The following is a 15132-nucleotide window of genomic DNA, read 5'->3' as shown; positions in this document are numbered from 1 at the left end:
ACGAATACCCTACTTATGTTAATTTGAAACAAATAATCGTCTCCTACCGCTTTTCAATACCTATATTCAAACTGTCTTTGTGTTGTACCTCATTATTTGAAAACAAATTGCTCATATAACGAGCACTAATTGTTAAACATTATCATTATACATTGAAAATACTGTAAATATAACTTATTATTACATTTTTTTCGGTAATCAATTTTCAAAAAACAGACAGGAAAAAAATAACTTGAACAAAATATAAAATATATTTTCTATAGTGATAATCAATATTTATAGAACAAGTTAACTTAGATTTATGTTATACGGAGTGCGCAAAGTAACAAATTGGAGTTCAAAAAATATTTTCATTACCGGAAATAATGTTATAAACCTGTCAAAAATAGAAGATCTAAAACAGTCCGCAGAATTAAGTGGCAAAAGTGTAGAATGGTGTTGCGACAGGAATTTTAGTAAAAAGTTAAAAACCTAAAGATTTAATACAAGACAAATACAATCAACCTGATAAGAGTCGTCAGCATTGCTGTGTAAGAAAATTAACAGAGTTAATTGCGAGACAATTTATTACAAACCGTAATGTGTAAAACCGTAAAATTGATCGTGCTGCAAGTGTTATTGGAGTGTGCACGTGCCTGGACTGGAGACTCTTACTACAGCGACAGATATGGCATGGATGGTATAAGTTACACCACAGGTAATTCTTATTCATACAAATATATATTTTAGTTATGTAATGGCGGGCAGTAAACCTAACCAGTGTTCCTGGATTCTTTACTAGTACAAACCTGTCTTCCGCAAGTAACTGCCAACTTCCCCAGGAGGACGATTGATTTCCGGCACAGTGGCTTTTAACAAATCGTCATGGAGAACATAATTATGCGGTCTCCCTTTTGAGCTAAGCGGGCGGGCTCCAAAGCACCTACTTTTAAATTATAAGTTTATTTTATTCTAACTGGCAAATTACTGAAAATGATCAGTGAGTTACAAAAGTTCGTTACACGTTCTTAGTTAGACTGTCAGTCCAGTCCTGAGTGTTATTAGATTAAGAAATGAAATGATTTTTTTCGGTGTTCATGCGAAATGAACTACAGAATAGTATCGGCAAATCCATGAATCGCTCTAGCGATTCATGTTTAATTTGCCGATCCTATTCTGTCGTATATTTCGCATGAACACCGAAAAAATAGTTTCATTTCTTACATTTACATTATATTTCCTTTCCATTCGTAAACTATATAATATTATGAATTGCATATAATTTGTAGCATTTAGCATTAAAATCAGCTTCCCGGCAATTCTGTTCACTAGACGGAACAACTGCGACGTCATCTAAGTAACGTTCTCCCTGACTATACGCGGACGTCGTCAAAACAGTGGTCGGTTATCATTAAGAAGCGATGACGTAACTTTCGCGCCTTTCCTTTTGCTGTTCATAGGAAATGAACGTCAAAAGTTTCAATGGAAAAGAATAGGGCGAATGTAAATATTTGCCATTTTGTGCATTATGGCCATAACCAAACTTACAAACAAAACAAAGCGTTTGGTTTGCAACGGGCAAGACGAAAGGCAGGCGCATAAAATATGAACATGTAGGCCTATTTTAACAAAAAATGACATAAAAACTTGCTTTAAAATAATTCTCTTAAGTACTGTCAACACAGCTTCAAATATGCATATATTAAGCTTAAAGTGGCGATCTGGTGAAATTTTCAATATGAAAAAAAAATTATGTAAACAGTACAAAATAATTCTAACCAATGAGAATGAAATGATTACAACTTTTAAGAAACGTCTTAATTTGCTCATACAACTAACAACTGATGTTTGATGTGCTTTGTTGAAAACCCCGCAAAACGTAACATCGCTAAACCTTTTCTTTCTTCTTTTTAAACAAAGCCTTTCCTTTTTGTGCATATAGATATAATAAAATGAAATAACATACTGTACTACTCTTTATGTTATTAAATTTTTGTACAATTAATATTTTATTTAAGAAATAATAAATATACGAAAAATTTCCTTGTTTTCAAATCGAGCGTTTATGTGTCTGATGAATTATAAGATGGTGTGTAAATCATCCACATTTCAAACAACGATCTGTTAGCATATTTATTTCAGGAAAGAATGAATGTCTGAATGTGTAAGCAAAGCTGAATTTTGGAAATTGACAAATAAATATTTTTCATTTTAACTTTATCATTTCGTCAAAATTGTTGAAATGTTTAGATATTTCAAACAGGTACAATAAATCAAAGACAACTGTTGCGTACGCTTTGTTACTTTATTATTATCCTGCGCAGGATTAAATGGCAAACTCGTGTCAAATTTAAAAGCACTGACCTCCAGATTTTGGCTAAACAAAGCTCTTTCTTTTAAATAGAATGCATTATGAACATTCGAAAATGAGATTTTGCTTCTTAACTATCTTAGAAATGCCGAATCAAGAAAAAACATGCCCAAATCGGGAATCGAACCCTGGTCGCCGCGGCAGAGGTCAACGCAGTATCTAAAAATCGTTAAATATAAAGCTTTATATTTAAGGCAGTTTACGTCCGGTATCCGTACAAACGCTTTCTAATTTTGAACGAAGAAATTAGAAAATAAACAACTTATTTTTATGTGTTTTACTACGTTTCAAAGGCCTTCCTTGGAAAAAAAGTTATAATTTCTTTTTGATATCTAAAGTTTCTCTTTTTTTTTTGTTGTTGTACGATCTGGAGGTCAGTGCCTATTTTAATTGTCTCATAATTATACTTTAGAGAAATAATGCTGGAAGGAACGATAAATCTATCCGCATATAAATACAAAATACATATATTGCTTTTAATAGTTTTTTAATCATGCAGAGTTAGGACATTTTAATTAAACACGAAAAAGAAAGCGTGTTTAAACCAACAGTATTAACAATAAAAGATGAAACTTATTTTAATATGTGCAAAAACTAGAACGTGATAAACCTTCCTTTTTCACACAGACAGTCTATGCGCTTTTATCCACCAAAAACAGGATAAAAGAAGAATTATTCAAGTTCAGTTTTGATCGAAGAGAATGTGTGTTTTACAAATACGAAAAAGAGGTAGGTACATGTAGATAACTTGTTTTAATCAAGCATTAAAAAGAAGAAATTTTAATATCTAGTTATTTTAGGTATAGCAAAAACAATTAAGGTGGAGTGGACCCCATAATTAAATCTTTCGAAAGTAAACATATTAAAACAATGAATAAATATGCTTCGGCATTGACTTAATTAAAAACAAAAATGCTCGTCGCAAATAAATATTGAACAAATTTTACATAATTATAGCTCTTTTTGTACAGATATTCCTACCACCACTAGATCTAGCATTCATAGTAAAACAAGATTATCCATTGAGCCATTAACTATTATAGTGAGTAGGTTATAGGAAAAAGATGTTTCCTTTTGTGAAGAAAGCACCAAACTTTGCATGTAACTATTTTGAAGTATGCTGAATCCAAAAAAAGGAGGAGACACGCAGTTCGCTAATCTCAATTAGCTTAAAATGAGGCCCCAAAAGGGGACCTATATTTTATTTATTTTAATCATATATTTTTGAAAACAATGTCCAAAAGGTTATTTTATAACCGAAATAAGTAACTATTATTGACATAATATTTATTAAGTTACATTTCTACACATTTATTATATAGGACACCGACAAATGACTTAGATGAGGCCCTAAAAGGGGGAAAATTGTTTGAAAATTTCATTTTCTGGATGACTTTATTTTTTAGTGTGAATATTATATCACTCAGGTAAACAAAACTAATTTTAGTATTTAATTATATCAAAATATTATTTAAACATTCTTTACATTTTGAGGTTCATTATGCGTATTTCATAAAACAAGTTCACATATACGTACATACTGTAATTCATATAATCGATTTTACAGTACATATACTTACATGGGGTACCGATAATTCGATTTCCCTATGAATATTATTATTAAGCATTCAAAAGAGCAGCTAAAGAAGGGGTTATTTTGTGTGTTTCTTGTAATTCAATATCTAATTTAAATTAATGTATAACGTATTATACAAAACATAATCTATATTTTTTTCAAGACAATTAATGACTTCAAGCTAAAGCATACGATCATCCTAATACTTTCTTTACAATAAAAGAAAATGGAACTAAATACATTGTTGTATTTATTATTGCTAATTTGTACTATATTCAGTATAATTATATAAGATAAGATTTAAAGTTTTAGATTCAGTCTAAATTCCGCTTTCTTGAAAATAGCACCGATGTAGTATGATAGGTTAACTTTTGTACGATTTGAACCAACGACCTTTACCACTAGACGTTCACTCTCATTGGACCCCTCCACAGAGCTTATAAGTATAAACATTTCTAAAGCACAGTGATTTACTGCAGACACCCCAAGAAAGCAAATAGTTACACATAAAAATTGTTTAAGATGAAAATATGATACAGAAATAAAGAGAATCAAACCAAATACAGTTAAATGTAAATTTTTGAAGGTAAAAATTAATCGATTAGTTTATAAACAATGTCTCCTTAAAATATACTGTGCTACATTTATCTTGCATATTAAGCCTTTTGACAAATAACTAAATAGTGTATTTTCTGTCTTAGGTTCCAAATCAGTCTATATAATGATATCATGTATCTGATAAAGAAATGATCATTCAGAACATTGTACTTGTGGGTCAGAGTTGAGTATACTCTGCATCTCAGTATAGGCGATGAAGCTCTTTCAGTACAGCTAAAATGACTATTGCAGGCCATCTTAGTTATAATCATAGCTGATATGTGCTCTTTGTCCAATACAGTGTTAGAAATATCTCTCAATAGAGCAATTATAAGTCCTAGAGTAATTGCCTGTTTAGGGTAATGTCCCAAGCATTTTTTCGTGAACTTACAAAAGCTGAATGAAAAGTTATGATCAGGTTACCCTAAAGAAACAACTTTTAATTTTAGGCGTAACAACCCTTTCAATATTTAACTAAACTAAAACTGTGATAGATTTGCCAGTATTTCACTCTCTAACTCACATGTCTTCAAAATGTCACAGGATTGGCTGGATACATTTATATCTGCCTTTGTATGTATTCTTGGAGTTACATTGATGAGTTTCCTCAAACTTATAATAGCTAATTATGAAGCGTATTACATAATTAAAGCCAAGTACCAGTTCTCTTGACCATTTCCAGTTGACAGGATAAGCAATGCCAATATATGCTATAAATGCCTGTCTACAACCTGATTGATACAATGATATTTGTTACATACGTGAACATCTATCTACAGGGGTTTGCATTCAATACGTCTAAGTGCTTAAGAAAATGTATTCTCTGGCTTCATTTTGATATTTCTTTGCATGATAAAACAACCCATCCTTCCAGTTGTCATGTGCGCTTCATGAATCTTTATAACACAGCATAACCACAAGTAAAGATATCCTTTTCCTTGCAAACGTAATGAGACAGTATCACAACCAGATAATGCATTATAAAGAATGTTAGCTTTAAGTCTTCGTTCTTTGATGTGTCTTCTCCTGTTGGATTTTTGTCCTTGTTTTTATGCCAAAAAAGACGGCTTACTACGGAATTAGTCAGCATGTACCAGAACTGTTTGGAACGGCCAAATGAAGCTACAGGTAACAACTAGCAAACTGTTTTACTATAAAAAATAACAGTGTGTATCAGTGTTGGTTGCCCGTAACATTATCCCTTTGTGGTTTTGTTTTTATGCATCTGCGGCAAACAGATGTGTACCATATCGCATAACAGTTAGTGCACCACATGTTTTTGGAACAATACATTGTCACATTATAAACAAAGGTATCAAGCTGTAAGTCAGTAAATGGTCCCAGATAAAATTCTAGTTCCTAAAGGAAATGGACAGCATGAAAACATCTAAATTACCTGATGTTCACATTTCTAATGTTTATATATGAAGCCATATGCTTGGGGAGAGGCATTAAGGCATGAACATACTAAATAGCTGGCCTTCTTTATTCTAGATAAAATTGACAAATTTCAAATGGCTAAAGCACAGAGCAGGACCCGTTTTAAAAATGATACCCCAAATTGTATGACCTACATTTCCATAATAAATCTGTCATGCTATCATATTATTGCGAAAATGCTTCCTATATGTAAAGGACAGATCTGTTATGTGATTTCAGCAAAAAAAATGTAAAAAAGGGAAGGGAAAAAAGCTCTACAGAACAAAGAAGAATGTCTCTTTGAATGCACCATTTTGCATGCACCATTTTGCAACTACCACGATTTTTCAGCGCCACTTTTCTATTTAGTGTATACCTTAATTGTGACCCTTGCATTGCTTAATTCTGTTGAATCTAGATTGACCAGTAATGGCACTTAACTTTCATTACTATGTACACTTCATAGATCCAATTAAATGCCAGTGCAATAACACATCACATTCATGTATAAGAAATATAAATTTGTCAACCAAATGTATTAGAGAAGTAAACCTACATGTATGACAATTCTTAGATATCTATTGAAAGGGTGTAAATATCAGTTTCTTTTATTTTATGGGTCTTTGGATGAGTCATTTGATTTGAAACATGATTATGTCATATTATATTGTTATGTAAAATACAAAAATTATCCATTGCAGGGCCTCTCTTTTTTATATAAATCTATTGCCCTAATAAATGCAGATATATAAGTTAACTCGTGGACCTAAACATGTGAATATTTTTTACTTTTTGATATTTTGTACATAAGATCCATGAATTCTTTTTCTTTACTTATGTTAAGTTCAGTTATTATATGATATTCTAACGATTGAAATAAATTAATTTGCCCTCAAAATGTGATTTTTAACAATTTCCCCTTTAAAGGATCTCATATTATTTTTCCTGAGTCATGTTTTTTGAATGTGTATAAAATGTAATTGAATAAATTTTGTGTCAAGGGTTATAATTGGTTAAGGTTACGAATTAACATTTTTGACATTGTTCTAGATATATTTAATTGAAATAAATAAAAGGTAGTTCCCCTTTGGGGCCTCATGTAGCCAACAAATCGTATTATGTAGTCCGTTGCTGATCCAGCAAACTTTATAATACTTCAATACAACTTTCATTTCTTCTTCATAAGAAATATCTTTTCACACGCAGTTTTGAAATTAAACATACAGTAAAATCTGATTACCTCCCTTTTCAGTATGTATATTGAGAAATAAGAGTATTTTGTAGTAAACTTTTTATATTTGTCCATACCAAATGGTTGTTTGTCTATGCTAGTGATATGTTATCCATATTTGGATCATATGAAACATTACTTTATAGATAAATTTCAATTTAATGGAAAAATTCTTATTTTCAAAACATTTTTACCTCCCTTTTTTAAACTGATTTAAAAGGAGGTTCCAGGGCAAATATAGCGTGTCTCCTCCTCTTTTAGGATTTAGGATACCTTAAAGTAATTTCATGCAAAATTTGGTGCTTTCTTCACAAAGGGGAACATCTTTGCGATTTTTTGTTCCATATCTTACTCGCTATTATGGTTTAAGGCAATTTAGATATCGAATTTATTGAAAACATGTTTTATGGGCTCCCGCTAAATTTTGGAGATGGAAGCTAATGATCAAAGCTACAAGATTATCGATTTTTCAAATATGGCTTATCAGCAGTCGCGTTTATTACAGAAAGATCAATATGCTTAAACTTTTATATGACGTCACATTATTATGACGTCATACACAAAAGTCAGTATGAGTTTTTAGCATTATTATGCTTTTTGAAATGTTGTTTTCAACCGTTTGACCCTGAAATAAGTCGAATGTAATAGAACAGAAGTATGTTACAATCGTAGAGGGCATTTAATGTATCAGCCAATCATATTTTATCGAAGATTCATATAATTATAGGCTGTTTGCTATATCGTATAGCACTTAATACGAGTCGTGTTAGAATTCAAATACATTTCAACATTAGTATTCAACATATTCAATATCAAAACGGACATAAACAACATCCCCCACTTTCTTACTAAAACTATAGTTTACTTCAAGATCATGAATAATCATTCAAACAAAAAGGTTGAGCATTAGGACACTTTCATTTTCAATTTCAAACGAACTAATTCAAGGACATTTTTGAAATTTATTATTGCCGATAATTTACAGTAGGAAAGAAAACATTATTCGTGAGCAAAAAAAAAAAAAAAACACACACACACACAAAAAAACAACAAAAAACAAACAAACAAACATAAATAGATAAATAGACTATATGAATTTTACGACATCGAATCACTCAGCAATTTACAAAATTCCTTTCCCAAGAATAATCAAGGCCTCATAATGTATGAGTTAAATACAGAGCGATATAAAAATGTATATTCTACCTGATGGTCACACCAAAACCATACCAAAAACTGCTGAAAGAAGTTATTTCACTTTTTATGACACACACCTTGTGTTTACAAATGTACCTAATTTGCATATTGACCGAGGCGTGCGAAAAGGAATCTACCGTTACAGAAACTTATGTTAATATAATGCAGACGTTCTTTAGTATTTATAAATAAAATGGTTGCGTTAGTTAAAAAGAAACGACAATCACCTTGTTTTAGCTAATCCACCAAAACAACGAAGCTGATGTCTATGGAATCCCGGTGGACATGCTTTTTTTTTTCTATTTGCTCTTTGCGTTTTGCGCTTTCTTTTTTGCCATTTGCTGTATGCTTTTGCTATATTGCGTTTTGCTTTTTTAAAAGCAATGACATACACATCGACTAAAATCTATAAAGACATCTGCAAGGGCTTTAAAATATTAAATCAATGAGATCTTAAACTAGGCCGTGAACTCAATTGTATTTTTTGAAAATCATATGCTCCATGTATTTCACTATCTACCTTTTGAACGCTCATGAAACGGGACTTATTTATTTTATTGGAACACCTGTGGCGGCAAACAGTGTTCATTAAAGTTGTCCGCTGTCTAACTTGAGCAGATCTTACCAAATATCCATTAACTTGGTCACAAGCCAGAGAGTATTTGTTTTTCTTGCAAGTACCGGGCCCATTTTGGGAAGTTTATCACTCATTTTTCAGGAATCTCAGTGCGACATGTATTTTGTTTGCTCTTTGTTTCTTGTGTTTTGGTCTTTGTTTCTTGCGTTTTCATATTAGCTTCTTGTGTTTTGCTCTTCGCTTTTTGTGTTTTGCTCTTTGTTTATTGCGTTTTGCTATTTGCTTTCGCGTTTACGTTTCTCTGTGTGTGTGGGTGAGGGTGGGGGGGGGGGGGGGGGGCGTGCGTGCGTGCGTGTGTGTGTGTGTGTGTGTGTGTTTTGCTCATTGTGCTTCAGTCTGACTGAAATCTTCTCCTAAAATGCTACATTAGTAAGATTGTGTACGTCAGTCAGATTAATTGTGCTTTTTATCTAAAAAAGAAATATTACATACAATGTTTACAGTCAATAACGTTTACATAAAGCAGTTCCTAAAAATAAAAATCGAGCAGAATATGAATTTCAGTAGCAGGGACTGTATCTTTAACAAAACCGTCGAAAAAGGCAAAACGCAAAAAGCAAAACACAAACAGCAAAACACGAAATGTAAGTAGTAGCAAAAAGCAATTAACAAAAAGCATGTCGCACCGGGATTCCATAGATGTCAGAAGTTCCCGTATTTCCTGCACGGTGCAATGTTAAATTATTGCAGTGTGAGATAAGCGATATGCAAACTTCAGTTTTGCACTTGATTTGTTGTTGTCGTCGTTTAATAATTTATTATATACATACCCTTATAGCCTTAGGTACCATCTCTAAACACAGTCCTTTTTCTTTCGTCTGTCTTAATCTATACATATATACAGTGTGTATTATTTTAAACCTAATGTATTGTAAATACACATAAAGTTGTTGATTTTATGTTTACATAAACTATATGAAGTAACTGTTCTTGTTTGTAAATATGAAATACACATTTTGTTCCTTTTCAGAATCCCAGTTGCAAATAGGTTATATGTCTGTTTTGTCAAAGTAGTTTGATAGAGCTCCACTACTGACAGAGTTTACAGTCGGATTATTATGAAATTCCAATAAGACTACAAAAGTCTGTTGAGATGAGCCTAGAGAGAAAATTGTTTTCTGAGAAATATCAGTGTCAATATCAGTGTCAATAATAAAATAGAACTTTATGCCGTGTGCGTCTTTAACGTCACAACACGGCTGACGTCATGTTCGCTAACGCGCGTCTGTTTTCCGCGCTAAGTTTAAAATTTGTTGCAAAATGCATATGTCAACAAAATTAAGCATAAAATAAAAAGAAAATTTGTTTGTTTTTCGTGAATATGGAATATATCTCACCTCAAAGTGAGAAAATTTTCACGTTTTCACTCGCGCTGAGCGCTCGTGAAAATATTTAAAAAAATTCTCACTTCTCGGTGCGATATTCCATATTATCCTGTCACTTGCATTATTTTCGACCCGATATCAGGGTGCCGTATATCTTTCTTGACATACCGTCAGTTGACACGTGACCAGTGATATACGGTCAGTTGATCATGTGACCTTATGATCGATATTGTTGTCATAAGAAATTTTGCACCATTGTGTTGGAAATGTCCGAACTAAGAAAATGAGTGGTCAAATAATGAGTTTTTATTCAAAAACGAAGAAGTTATTGCGATTTTGTCGGTGATTACGCCATTATATAAGTGACGTCATTACGAATATGACGTCATTGAAACGGTTGTCGCACACTTATTTTTGTAAAATAAATTGCCAAATATCGGAAAATGAAGTAATGACAAGATAAATAGAATAATAGGTTAGTGCCGTAGATGAGAAAGTTTATCTGGCTCGGCTCCGGACGTTATCAGGTTCGCCTTCGGCTCACCCGATAACCTCCTCCACCCCGCCAGATAAACTTTCTCATCTACGGCACTAACCTATTATTCTCTATTTCACGAAATACAAACAAATATCCTCTTTATATTACATGAGTGTATTTTCATATTAAATTTATTAAACGAGTTGAATAAAATAATAAAATGCGAGGCTCTGCTGAGCATTTTATCAATTTTATTCAACTCGTTTAATAAATTCAATGTGAAAAGTCACAAATGTAATAGATCTATTCTTTTTATCACATGTTAGCTTTTCCTGTCGAAACATAAAACAATCTACTTTCTTTTACAAATAATATAAACAGGTCAATTTGACCAACGTCTCCTATACTATAAACGACGTCGATGTCAAAGCTTTATTACACTAGTGTATTATCATTTTTATGTAATAGAGGTAGGATAAGATCGAAATATATTTTACCGAGTGAACACTATAATGCAATGCGCCACTCGTAAAAAGTTTAATTATGGTGTTCACTAGTGAAATATATTTCGATCTTACACCGAAACAAACAATTTTCTATTTCAAGGGGTCGAACGAGTTGTTATGGGAGTCTATATGTGAGGAGTTGTTGTTGTGGGAGTCAAAATGGCGGAAAATGACGTTTTTTTTTGTCGAGAATTTTCTGAAAACTTTGTAAATGCAACTTTGTTTGCAGTTTTCTCTTAATTTCAATATGGCCAGACCAGAGAGCTATGTTTTGGCTTTACTCGGCATCTATCGTTGCACACCCGTTAACCGGTTCCGAGCAAAACAGTTCGTGGCGGACAAAACAGTTTACCGATATTTTTGCCGGTATCTGCATTGGGGTAAGTATTCTCTATCCAAGAATCGGTTGGTGCAAAATATGTTAAAGATTTTTATTTCTGTAAAAAGTAGCATAAACGAAGAACATGTCATGTGCTTCCCGTTTAAAACTAACCTATATTTAGTAAGTTATGACGAGTTAAAAGTGTGATATTGTTGAAAAAATGTGAAAACGAAAGTTTATCGCGGTATATTTAATTCACTTTTCAACTTCGGTCTATGGTATTAACGTCAACCTTTAAAATAATGTTTGCCCCGAATATTGTCCAATTTTTAAGCGACAAAACGCGATATTCAACGAGTTATAGACATTCAAACATGACATGGTCGAAAAAAAGTGTGGCGGCATTGCACAGCTTAAGGTTATTTGTGTGGCGAGCAAGAGCAGTCCTGTGTCTTTTTGATTTTACTTTAATAAATGGTCTAAATAGTGATATCCAGCTCGTAAGTCTTGAAAAACAACGTTTGTAATCAAACAACAGCAATTTACACTAATGTAAATCAAAGCATATATTAGTCATACAACCGTCTAACAATGTAATATATCATCAACACTTCTTCATACATTTTTAAATTATGTTTACAGTGGTACGGTAGTTTGATGTGATGCCTTCCCATTTAGGAACGTTCCACTTACTTTATTATATCATTTGTGATATTTCTTTCAGGATCACAATGCATACGTACCTGTGCTACTACTGCAATACAACAGCTGACGTTTATAGGCACTTAATTCAGCACCTCTGTAATAGCCATAGGTTTGACACGTTCAAGTACAAACAACTTGAGCTTGACTGTCGTACAGGAAAAACTAGATATCGAACAAAATTATTTGAATGCATTAAACCTGTGTCACATATATTATCCGTTGATGAAAACAATCATTTACACATATCTCTTCTTGAAGAAAACAACACTGAAAATTCTTTTTTACCTGAAGTAGCAGAAAACAATCTTTCACTAAACGTTAACGAAAACAAGGAATTAGGAAACACTTCAACATTCAAATTAGAATCCTCTCCCTGTTTTTCAGAAGAAACAGACCCACCTGAAGTAAATTTAACTGATATTTATGACAATATACCTGATGTAATAGAAACATTACATGAATATGGTCAGTTAGAATTATATAAAGAAAATGGCTATCACTAGTCGCTAGTAAACAGTTCCCAATGGAAAACATATGTTATTTGTTGTTCCTCGATTTTGTAGAATGGTCTTCGAAATTCTCTTCATCCCGGATGAGATATATGCACGAATTTTAAAAAAAAAATTTTGAAAGTTGGTTACAAACTGTTCCATGGGAAATTGTTGCGTTTCATGGCTGGTCCCCGAAATACAGGTCAAGTTGTAAGTTGGCAGCAAGTTCTTGGTGATTGTTCTACACAAAACTCAAGTATAAACTTTGCAGTGCCTTCTAAACCAATCATAGCCCAGGACGCATTGGAACCAATACTACTAGGTATTTTTGTAGACACCATGAAGATGTTTGCAAACTATGTAGGGGAAAACCCTATCAAAACTGGCATAGACGGAAAGAAAATTGCAAGGGGTAAAGGCAAAACAATGGGAAATATAGATTGCAGGTGGTTCGAGCCTGATCCAACACTGACTGACAGAAAAGCCCGATTAAAATCCAAAATGGTGTTCTTTTTACAAAATACATGTGCTGGTTTAATAGTGCCAACTATGGACTGGTGATGTGTATAATCATTATACGCGTATTTTACATGACTATATGCATACGAATTGCATCATGTCATCCCCGCTGTATTTTCTGAACATTGCTGTGCTAGTACCATTTGTTTTTGTCAGATTACAACGAGTAACAGGCTTGATATCACTATTTAGACCATTTATTAATTTAAAAGTAAAACAATAAAAAAGACACAGGACTGCTCTTGCTAGCCACACAAATAATTTTGAGCTGTGCAATTCCGCCACACTTTTTTTCGACCATGTCATGTTTGAATGTCTATAACTCGCTGAATATCGCGTTTTGCCGCTTAAAAATTGGACAATATTCAGGGCAAACATTGTTATAAAGGTTGACGTAAATACAATAGACCGGAGTTGAAAAGTGAATTAAATATACCGCGATAAACTTTCGTTTTTCACATTTTTTCAACAAAATCACACTTTTAACTCGTCATAACTTATTAAATATAAGTTAGTTTTAAACGGGAAGCACATGGCATGTTCTTCGTTCATGCTACTTTTTACAGAAATAAAAATCTTTAACATATTTTGCACCAGCCGATTCTTGGATGGAGAATAATTACCCCAATGCAGATACCGGCAAAAATAAAGGTGAACTGTTTTGTCCGCCACGAACTGTTTTGCTCGGAACCGGTTAACGGGTGTGCGTTGGCTAAATAGATTTAAGAACAAAAAAGTTATTGAAGGAACCAGTTGGCTGATTGCGTTTTAAATAAACGCACACACAAGATAATTGAGAATTAAAAGTGACCTAGTGAATTTACGAAAGTTGTTAAGTTTTGAAGTAACTACTTGAATATGCAACGATGTTTTTGACTCATTTTCGCCAGACCTGAACCCAGGACCTTCCCTTTACCAACAACAAAAAATTGTCATAAAGTCATCCCCACAACAACATAACATGCATAAAGTGAAAAAAAAATCGGCGATAAATGTATTTATGAGCGTGAAAATTGGATGAATTTCTTAATTAGCAAGTGATTAATCATAGCTAACAACATAAAGGCCTGAGTAGGGTTTAAATACGTTAAAATGGGGGGGGGGGGGGGGGGGGGGGGGGGGGGGGCGACTGGTGCCTTCAATAACGTTTTCGTTCTTAAATCTTTTTAGCCAACAAATGATGCCGAGTAAAGCCAAAACATAGCTCTCTGGACTGGCCATATTGAAATTAAAAGAAAACTGCACACAAAATTACACTTACAAAGTTTTCAGAAAAGTCTCGACAAAAAACGTCATTTTCCGCCATTTTGACTCCCACAACAACAATTCCTCACATAAAGACTCCCATAACAACACTTTACGTTCGACCCCCTGATTTATTTTATGTGAGCCGCGCCATGGGAAAACCAACATAGTGGCTTTGCGACCAGCATGGATCCAGACCAGCCTGCGCATCCGCGCAGTCTGGTCAGGATCCATGCTGTTCGCTTTCAAAGCCTATAGCAATTAGAGAAACCATTAGCGAACAGCATGGATCCTGACCAGACTGCGCGGATGCGCAGGCTGGTCTGGATTCATGCTGGTCGCAAAGCCACCATGTTGGTTTTTCCATGGCGCGGCTCATGTATTTTTAATGATTTAAAAAAATATATATCCAGTTTGTCCGCGCAACGTCACGTGCATAGCATCGTGACGTCATAATGTCATGACGTCAGGATATCTTTGTAGAAAAACTGTAAATAGTTCTATTACATTGCCTGATTTCTTTTACATTTCATT

At 33.3% G+C, this 15132-nt stretch overlaps 1 protein-coding gene across 2 annotated transcripts in view; it reads left to right on the top strand.

Annotated features, from left to right (window-relative positions):
* The first annotated feature begins 288 nt into the window (after positions 1-288).
* Positions 289-15132, top strand: part of LOC123535929 (uncharacterized) — a 160376-nt gene continuing 145532 nt past the window's right edge. For both annotated transcript variants that reach the window (XR_008368220.1, XM_053529208.1), the window contains exon 1: positions 289-697. Coding sequence is in view for 1 of the 2 variants with exons in the window: in XM_053529208.1 (XP_053385183.1) it covers positions 580-697 (118 nt within the window). In the remaining variant the exon portion in view is untranslated. The remainder of the gene's footprint in view (positions 698-15132) is intronic.

Source organism: Mercenaria mercenaria, chromosome 17 (genome assembly GCF_021730395.1).
Source record: "Mercenaria mercenaria strain notata chromosome 17, MADL_Memer_1, whole genome shotgun sequence".
Taxonomy (NCBI): domain Eukaryota; kingdom Metazoa; phylum Mollusca; class Bivalvia; order Venerida; family Veneridae; genus Mercenaria; species Mercenaria mercenaria.
The sequence above is the reverse complement of the archived record's forward strand: the minus strand, read 5'-3'. Positions and strand labels throughout refer to the sequence as shown.